General features: G+C 40.9%; 1 protein-coding gene across 1 annotated transcript in view; it reads left to right on the forward strand.

Annotated features, from left to right (window-relative positions):
• Positions 1-9,104, forward strand: part of SNX31 (sorting nexin 31) — a gene marked incomplete at its 3' end in the record, with an annotated part of 76,155 nt that overhangs the window by 59,152 nt on the left and 7,899 nt on the right. The window contains exon 9 of the mRNA XM_006877172.1: positions 3,085-3,177. Coding sequence (XP_006877234.1) covers positions 3,085-3,177 — 93 coding nt within the window. The remainder of the gene's footprint in view (positions 1-3,084; positions 3,178-9,104) is intronic.

Here is a 9,104-nt window from a genome sequence, read left to right on the forward strand (position 1 = left end):
GTCAGAACCGACTCCACGGTACTCGACAACAACAACAATCCTAAATGGAACTTCCTGTTTCCCCAAACCCTTGCCAAGTGGAAATGATCTGTTTTTTAACGGTTGCCAAATTTAAAGGTTAAAAAAAATCTGTGGTTACCAGTGAGGTTAATTATATATTTATCACTTGGAATTCCTACACATATCCTTTTTCTATTTTTCTGAGATGTTTTTGTACAAATATTAATGATCTGACATGCAAGATGCAGTTATTTCCTTGGTTTGCCATTTGCCTCTTAATTTTGTTTTTGGTAGTTTTTATGCATCAAAGTTTTATATTTTTATGCAATTATATGGGGCTATTCTTGCTGTGGGTTAATGCGCCAGACTGCAAAGCCTTTTGAACTGCAAGGTTGTTGGTTTAAGCTCACCAGCTGCCCCTCGGAAACCCTATACAGGATCACTATTGGTTGGAACCAACTCGACGACATTTAACAACAACAACATTCCTTTTATGGACTTCTGATGTGGCACTGTAGGATCAACACTGGGCTGCGAACCACAAGGTCAGCAGTTCCAACCCACTGCTCCTTGGAGACCCTACACAGGGTTGTTATGGGTTGGAACTGACTCAGTAGCACTTAACAACACCAGCAAACAGCAGTCCCTTTATAGGGAGTGTAGTGGGTTATGCATTGGGCTGCTAACTGCAAAGTCAGCAGTTCGAGTCCACAGGCTTTCTGCTCCTGTGAAGACTTACAGCCTTGGAAACCCTATCCAGGACAGCCATGTGTTGGAGTCGACTCCACAGCACACCAACACCTGTTTTGAAATTTTGTCTTTGGTTCTTAAAAAGAAGAATCCCTGGGTTGTGGCACAAATGGAATCCTGGTGTGGCACTGTGGGATAAAGCACTGGACTGCAAGATTGGTTTGAACCACAAGGTCAGCAGTTCAAACTCACCAGCCACTCCTTGGTAAGTCTATACAGGGTTACTATGAGTTGGAAGTGATTCGATGGCACTTAGAAACAAAACGACAACAAAACAACTAACTGAAAAGTTGTTGGTTGAAATCTACCCAGGAGCACCTTGGAAGACAAGTTGGGCAATCTGTTTCCAAAGGCTCACAGGTTTGACAACTCTTTAGAGCAGCTCTACTCTGCATGCACAGAGTCCACTCACCACCAGCAGCAATGACAATCTTAACAAAGACATTCCTTGCCTCAAGGTAGGGAACTGTGGTGCTGTAGGATGAGCATTGGATTGAGAACCACAAGGTCGACAGTTCAAACCTACCAAGATATTCAAGCCATTCCTCATTTTCCCATATATGTGTAATGGCATTGCCCTCTAACACCTCTGTAGGGAGTGGAATAAAGTTTCAAGTCACCTTCAAGGTATTTGGAAGCATGCAAATATAAGTTTGGATTTAAGAGAACTTTATAAACAGTTTATGGCTGTACAAAACAGTAGAAATAAGGTCCTGGCCCCTGAGGATGTGGCCAAGACCGTGTTGGATCTACTCAATGGATTTAATCCTTTTAACATACTGTGCCACATGGCGTGGCTCCTTATTGGTATTACTGTCGTGATGTTAATCTTGTTGCTTATTTTTACAGTCTTCTGTAAAAAGTCCTCCACAGCCACCAGCTCTTCCAGCTCAAATTGACCACTTATTGCCTTCATTTAAAAAATAATAAGAGGGGCAACTGGGCTAAAGGTATCCGACTTGGGGGTAGTTTAACCAAAAGATTGCAACTGAACAGTTGTGGTCTAGAAATCCCTATACAGGATCACTATGAGTTGGAACCAACTCAGTGGCACTTAACAAAAACAACAGCTCTCTTATTGAGAGCATGGTGGCTCCGTATGATAAGCACTGGACCACAAACCACAAGGACTGTGATTTGAGTTCACCAGCCATTGCTAGGGAGAAAGATGAAGCTTTCTGCAGCTTGAAGATTTGCATGTTTGGAAACCCTATGCAGGATGAGAAGTGACTCGACAGCATTTACCAACCACTGTTTCATGGATTTTATCTTTAAAACTTTAATCTATCTGGAATTTATTTGGTTGGATGTCATGGGGAAAGAATCACCTTTATTTTCTTTGCCAAGTATTGCCAGTTGTCCCTAAACTATAACTACATCTGCTTGAATCTGTTCTCATATACATAAGTATGATTTTGTCAGGTTACTGCTTTTCCTCTATTGTTGTTGTTGTTAGGTGTTGTCAACTCGGTTGCAACTCATAGCAGCCCTATGTACAACAGAACAAAACACTGCCCAGTCCTGTGCCATCCTCACAATTTCTGTTACGTTTGTGTCCACTGCTGCTGCCATTGGGTCAATCCATCTCCTTCAGGGGTCTTTCTCTTTTTCACTGACCCTCCACTTTACCAACCATGATGTCCTTCTCCAGAAATTGGTCACTCCTAATAATACATCTGAAGTCTGAGAGACAAAGTCTCACCACCCTGGCTTCTAAGGAACATTCTGGCTGTACTTCTTCCAACACAGATTTGTTTGTTCTCCTGGCAATTAAGTCTTCATAGTACTTTAAATATTCTTCTCCAATGTTGTTGTTAAGTTCTGTGGAGTCAGTTCTGACTCATGGTGATACCTGTATAGGCTTTCCAAGGAGTGACTGATGTGTTTGAACTGCTGACCTTGCAGCTAGCCATCCAGTGTCACACCAGGATTCAAATGCATCGATTCTTCTCTGGTCTTCCTTATTCATTGTATAACTTTCCCATGGAGTCCTGGCGTGACATTGCAGGATAATATACAGGATCGCAAGGTCAGTTTGAACTGCAGGGTTGGCAGTTCAAACCCACTAACTGCTCCTCGGAAACCCTTTACAGGGTCTCTATGAGTTGGAACCGACTCTATGGCACTTAACAACAGCAACAAAAACTTTTCCTTGCATATGAGGCTTTTGAAAATAGCAGGCGTGGGTCAAGCTCACTGTGGTCCTCTGATCTCTTTGCACTTGAACACTTTAAAGAGGTCTTGTGCAGCAGATTTGCCTAATGTAATATGCCCTTTGATTTCTTGACTGCTGCTTCCCTAAGATTGTTAATTTTACTTTTATGTTGTTTTAAGGCAATACAGGACATGGAAAAAGAATGGGCCAAACCCACACAGGCTCAGAGGAAGAAATTAGAGGCTCTTCAGAAAGAAGACAATCAGACAAAGGTGAATCAAATATTGTACCAAGGGACAGTCCTTGGAAGGGAGTTAAGAAACATATTAGAATTGAGATATTTCTGTATCTTAATTTATAAACCCATCAAGCACTAAAAGTGGGGCTCTTTTTAAAAATGAGAATACCTTTAATGGTTTTTCTGATTATAAAATTAATAAAGGTTCCTTGCTTAAAGTGTCTAAAAATACAGACAGAATAAGTTTTATTATTTATTTATTTATTTGGCCAGGCTAACTAATATAGATCCTCAACAATATTTTTAATGACTACTGAGTATTTCATGTTATAGCTATGTTATTGTTTAGCTAACCGATTTCTTGTTATTGGACATTCAGTGTTTCCGTCTTTTGCTGCTATAAATCACTTAGGCAGTGAGGGCCATGAGACCCAGAACTAGTTCTAATTTATACATGCTCTGGGGATTGCCTGCCTGGTAAAGTGGAGGGTCAGCAAAAAAGAGGAAGACCTCCAACGAGATAGATTGGCACAGTGGCAGCAGCGATGGGCTGAAGTGAAGCAATGGTTGTGAGGTTGGTCCAGGACAAGGCAGTGTTTCATTCTGTTGTCCATAAGGTCTCTATGAGTCGGTAATGATTCGAAGGCATCTAACAACAACAACTGGGTATTCCCAACTCCTGAGAGTTCCTAGATGAAAATTCCTGAATACTGCAGCCAATATCCTCAGTCTCTTATTATGTGTTCTATTATTCCTTGGGACACATTTAAAAATGTTTGTTTTTAACAGTTCAATTAAGTTGCACAGACTCACACATCTCCTATACCCTCCCTGCCAGCAGTGTAATGAGTGTCTGACAAACAAGACACAGTTTAACAAGAGAAATGGCCTCTGCTTAATGTTTTTTTTTTTTTTATTCTTTAGACTTTGCAGCATTCACAACCAAGCATTGATTTTAGACAAAATACATTCAAAATATATGTTGTTGTTGTGAAGTGCCTTCAAATTGGTTCTGACTCATAGTGACTCTATATAGGGTTTCCAAGGAGCCGTTGGTGAATTTGAACTGCCAATCTTGTGGTTTAAACCGACCTTGTGGTCCAGTGCATTATCTCACAAAGCCGCACCAGGACTCCCAAAACTTATACTGGATATAAAAAGTAATTCATCTAAGACATTTTGAAAATTAGGTTGTCGGGCTGAGAGTAAGCACAGAATGCTACATTGTAGAGGTGTTTTTTGTTTTGTTTTTGGTATTCCGCCTGCACTTTGACCTCAAAACACACACTTACTCAGTATATATATAGGCAGTCCTCACATTACAAATATGACTTGTATACAATCTGCAATTATAAACCAAACCAAATAATGTCCATTATATCAAAATTTGAGATACATACAATGGTTTGTAATAACAAACAGATATTAATTTGCAACACAAATCAAAGCATTATTATTATTATTACCATATTATTATGTTAAGGATGTTGTAGGGTCCTTTAATGTTTTTTGTGCTTACATAGGTACACTATGTACTGTATACTGACACAGATATTTGACTACCTGATATTGGATATAAACCATATGCAATTGTTTTGACTTAACTCTGTCAACTTAAGTACAAATTCAACATAAAGGCAGACTTAGGAACAGGACTCAGTCATAATCTGGGGACTGCCTATATAAGAAATAGTCTTACATTTTGACACCTACAGAGTCTATTTTGAAGGGTATAATATTGCTGCTCCTTTGGACACAATTATAAATTGTATACTGCAACCAATTCTATTTCTGCCTTATAAACTACTTAGCTTAATAAGAATGTTTGTGTTTGTTGCATTTCCAGAATTTTTTTACCTGAATTTACCAGATTATTCATAGTAAGGTTTTCTTTTGTATTTAATTTTGATTGTGAATTGGGTGAAGGTTTACAGAGAAAATCAGTTTCCATTCAACAATTCCAACAATATGTTTTGTTTCATGTCACTGATTGAAGTCCCCACACTCTAACGTCACTCGTTCCACTTCCTCCCTTTGTTTCCTGCTTCCATTCCTCCTTCATCCCCCATGCTTCCTACATTGTGAAGTGTGTTCATGCGCTGATGCTGCCCTTTTCATCTGGAATGCATGATGGGTCTAAGAAGTGCGTACCTCTCTATGTTATCGTTTTTCTTGTAGACCTGTCTTTTGCTGGGCTGCATGGGAGTTCAGTCCAGGTCTGAAGGGTGACTAAAGGGCCGCAGTTCTTAGGGGTTCCACCAGTCTCTAGCCAACCAATAAGCCTGTTTTGTGTGTTTTTTAAATGATTTTGAGTTTTGTTCTACATTTTTCTCCCACTCTGTCCAGAACCTACTAAGGTAATCCTTTTCAGAGCAATTAGAAGTGGTGGCCTTCTGGTCTCAGCATCATGAAGGCTGAGGTTCACATGGCTCATTAGACTTTTGGACTAATTGTTTCCATGTGTTTTTTATTTCCTTCACTCTTCTTTGCTCTGAATAGGAAGAGACTAACAGCTGCCCTTTAGGTCACCACTCACACCTTTTAAGATCCCAGTGACTACTCATCAAAGTGGGATATGGAACACTGTCTCTGTGGACTATGTTGTGTCGGTTGATCTTGATGTCCCCTGCTCTGTGGTCCTGAGCTCCCAGGCCCAACGAGTCATTCCCTCAAGATGTTTGCTTATAGCTAAGAAGTTTCCATAACTTTGCCCCTGTGTTGTTGCTGTTGTTAAGTGCTGTCGAGTCGCTTCTGACCCATAGCTACCCTGCATATGGTTTCCAAGGAGTGGCTCGTGAGTTTGAACTGTCAGCCTTGCAGTTCAAACAGACCTTGAAGTCGAGTGCTTGTCCTACATTGCCACACCAGGATCCCACCTGTATGCTTTACTATATTCATGGATATATTTTCAGCATATATAAATACATATGTAGAAATATCCTCTATCAAATCTATCTCTCTCTCAGCATATCTATCTATATATGCAGAGAGAGAGATTTAACAGAGGATATGTGTATATTTATTTACTTTCCTTCCCACACTTGCACAGCATGTGTGTCTATCTGTGTATCCATTGTGTTGTTGATATGTGCTGTGGAGTCGGTTCCAACTCATAGTGACCCTGTACAGTTTCCCAAGGCTGTAAATCTTTTTGGAAGCAAAAAGCCTCATCTTTTTCCCACGGAACAGCTGGTAGTTTCGAACTGTTGACCTTGCGGTTCACAGCCCGATTTGTAACCACTATGCTACCAGAGCTCCTGTTATTACAGGAGTGTATATCACAATAGTGATCTTTTGAAAACTTTTACTTTGAGTACATGATTGAGATAAAAAACTGTGAGCCAATATTGAAATGAACTTGACTGCTTTTCTCTTGAAACATCTAATTATACTGATTTAAAATCAACATTATTTGTTTGTGAAATTCTTTTCCTGCTGATGGAAATAACATCTCAACAAATATTGATTTATTTTTTGTACAAATACAAAGAAACCTGGAATTAGATAAATGAGTGAATTTAATTTAAAGAAACACTCATTTGATCTAAATCAGAGTGTGTGTACCTATGACTCACAGGCTAAATCTAACTTGCTGCCCTCTTTATAAATAAAGTTTTATTGACACACAGCCACATTAATTTGTTTCTGTATCATCTAAAGGCATTTTTGAACTCCTGGTGTCGCGTTGTAAGATCAGCACTGGATTGCTAGCCACAAGTTCAGCAGTTCACACCCACTAGCTGCTCCTTGGAAATGCTATTGTTGTTGTTAAGTGCCATCGAGTCGGTTCCTACCCATAGAGACCCTAAACAGGTGTAAATCTTTACAGGAGCAGAAAGCCTCCCATGGAACAGCTGGTAGTTTCAAACTGCTGACCTTGCGGTTCGCAGACCGATTCATAACCACTACGCTACCAGAGCTCCTTGGAAACCCTATACAGGGTCACTATAAGTCAGAACCAACTTGATGGCACTTGACAACATCAACAATTAATAATACACAAATAATAAAGCACAAGAAGTCCTGGAAAGGATGCTGGGAAGGGTACATACTGTAACTGTCCTTTGTTCTTAGGTTACTTCAAAAGCAGAGGAAAAAAGCTAACTTTTAGCAACAACATGGTAGTTTCCCTTTGGCACTCTTGGGCTTTCTGGAACTCTCCTTAAAAAACAGACCTGCTCAGACTTTCATTTCATTGCTATTTCCCAAACCTCCTTCTCTGACAGTTAGTACCACCATCATCTAAAGCAGCCTGTAAAGAGGAACTGCTTTCCTCCTACACACTTGCCTCAGCTTGATTTTTCAAAGATGGCATTTTAAATGTGCACTTCTTGTTTATTTGCCTGTGTTATGATGTCTTGAGATGGAAACACGTCTACTTAGTCACTTTATCCACACCACTCTTTTCTTCATTCACTCATCGAACATTTTTCTTCCCACTCTATACCAAAACAGTGTGGCAGATGCAGGGACACAGTGGTGAATGAGGGAGAAATGTCCCTGCCTTGGCCATGGACTTCCCCAAGGCTTACTGTCAAAGTATAGTTGTTGTTGTTGTTATGTGCCATCGAGTCGGTTCCGACCCATAGCGACCCTGTATAGGGTTTCCGAGGGTGTAAATCTTTACGGGAGTAGAAAGCCTCATCTTTCTCCCGCGGAGCAGCTGGTAGTTTCGAACCGCTGACCTTAAGGTTCGCAGCCTGATTCGTAACCACTACGCTACCGTGAAATAGACACTTTGGGGGGGGGGGAGAGGAATAGCCAGAAACATCACCATAGAAAGCTTGTAAATCTGTCTTCAGCCTATAACTGATTGGAATACCTTTAAAGGGGCTAGAAATTGCCCAGTGAAAGAGCCCTCCTGTAGAGCTTTTGCATTGCATAAGACCATAGGTGGAAACCAGAATCTCATCCAGAATTGTCTGAGGTGGGAAATTTCCACTGGAAAGGACAAGTAGACCAGCCTGGAGCAGCTAGAAGAACAGAAGATACTAGTGAAGAAAGACCATCAGAAAAAATCATAAGCAATAATGGCAGTATGATTGATTACTACAAGAACAAGTAAGCTATTCGGAAGCTATCAAGCAAGTGGTCGAAACCTCTTAGAGCAAACTCCCTTCCAAGACTTAAGACTCAAGAGGAATACACAAGCAGGCATGTGGTCTGGCTGGTGACCACGTTGGTCACTGATAAGGGGAAGAGGGGAAAAAACAGCAATGAAGTTGGGATCTAAGCCCGACCACATTCAGTAAACTCCTGTGAACCCCGGGTGGAGACCTGGCTGGCCAGCAGTATGGCATGACCCGGAGACTCCTGGCCCAGAGGCAGTGACATGGCCACAGAGGAATAGAGTGGAGAGTAAAGTGTCCAGCTGATATGAAGTGAGGGGAGATGCACAAGAACACCCATCCTTGCAGATAGTACCCACTTGACCTTTGTTTCGATGACTGCATGTTCAAAACTTGACTAGAAGAAGAAAGAAGAGGGAAGAAAAAAACAAGAGTAACCTGCTACAATTTGATGAACTTTACCTATACATATGGATATAGTAGCTCAAAAAAGGGAACAAATCTTTACAGCAAGGGTCACTTCTACCCCCTTGGTACACAGGTTTGACAGGGATGGTCTACTCAGACACTGGCTACCCAAAATGGGGGAGGAGTATAAAGGCAAGAAGTAACTGACTTACAAGCTTTTAAGAGGGAGACTAGTTCCAGACAGGATAGGGGTAAGTAGAACCTCCACTGAATGATTTCCAATCCGTTGAGACAGGGCTGGCGAAAGGAAATGAGGATAAGACTCTTGTGGTACAATAGTGAATAATTGCCATCAGAACTGACTGTGAGGGTCAGAAATGTAGAGGTAGATGTTTTTTGACCAAAGGAAGGGAATGATTGATTTTGCAGCCCAGGAGTGGAGGTCTGGGCTATCAAGTGAGAAGAACAGAGAGCGTGACCCTAC

Source organism: Chrysochloris asiatica, unplaced genomic scaffold, assembly GCF_000296735.1.
Source record: "Chrysochloris asiatica unplaced genomic scaffold, ChrAsi1.0 scaffold00444, whole genome shotgun sequence".
NCBI lineage: Eukaryota > Metazoa > Chordata > Mammalia > Afrosoricida > Chrysochloridae > Chrysochloris > Chrysochloris asiatica.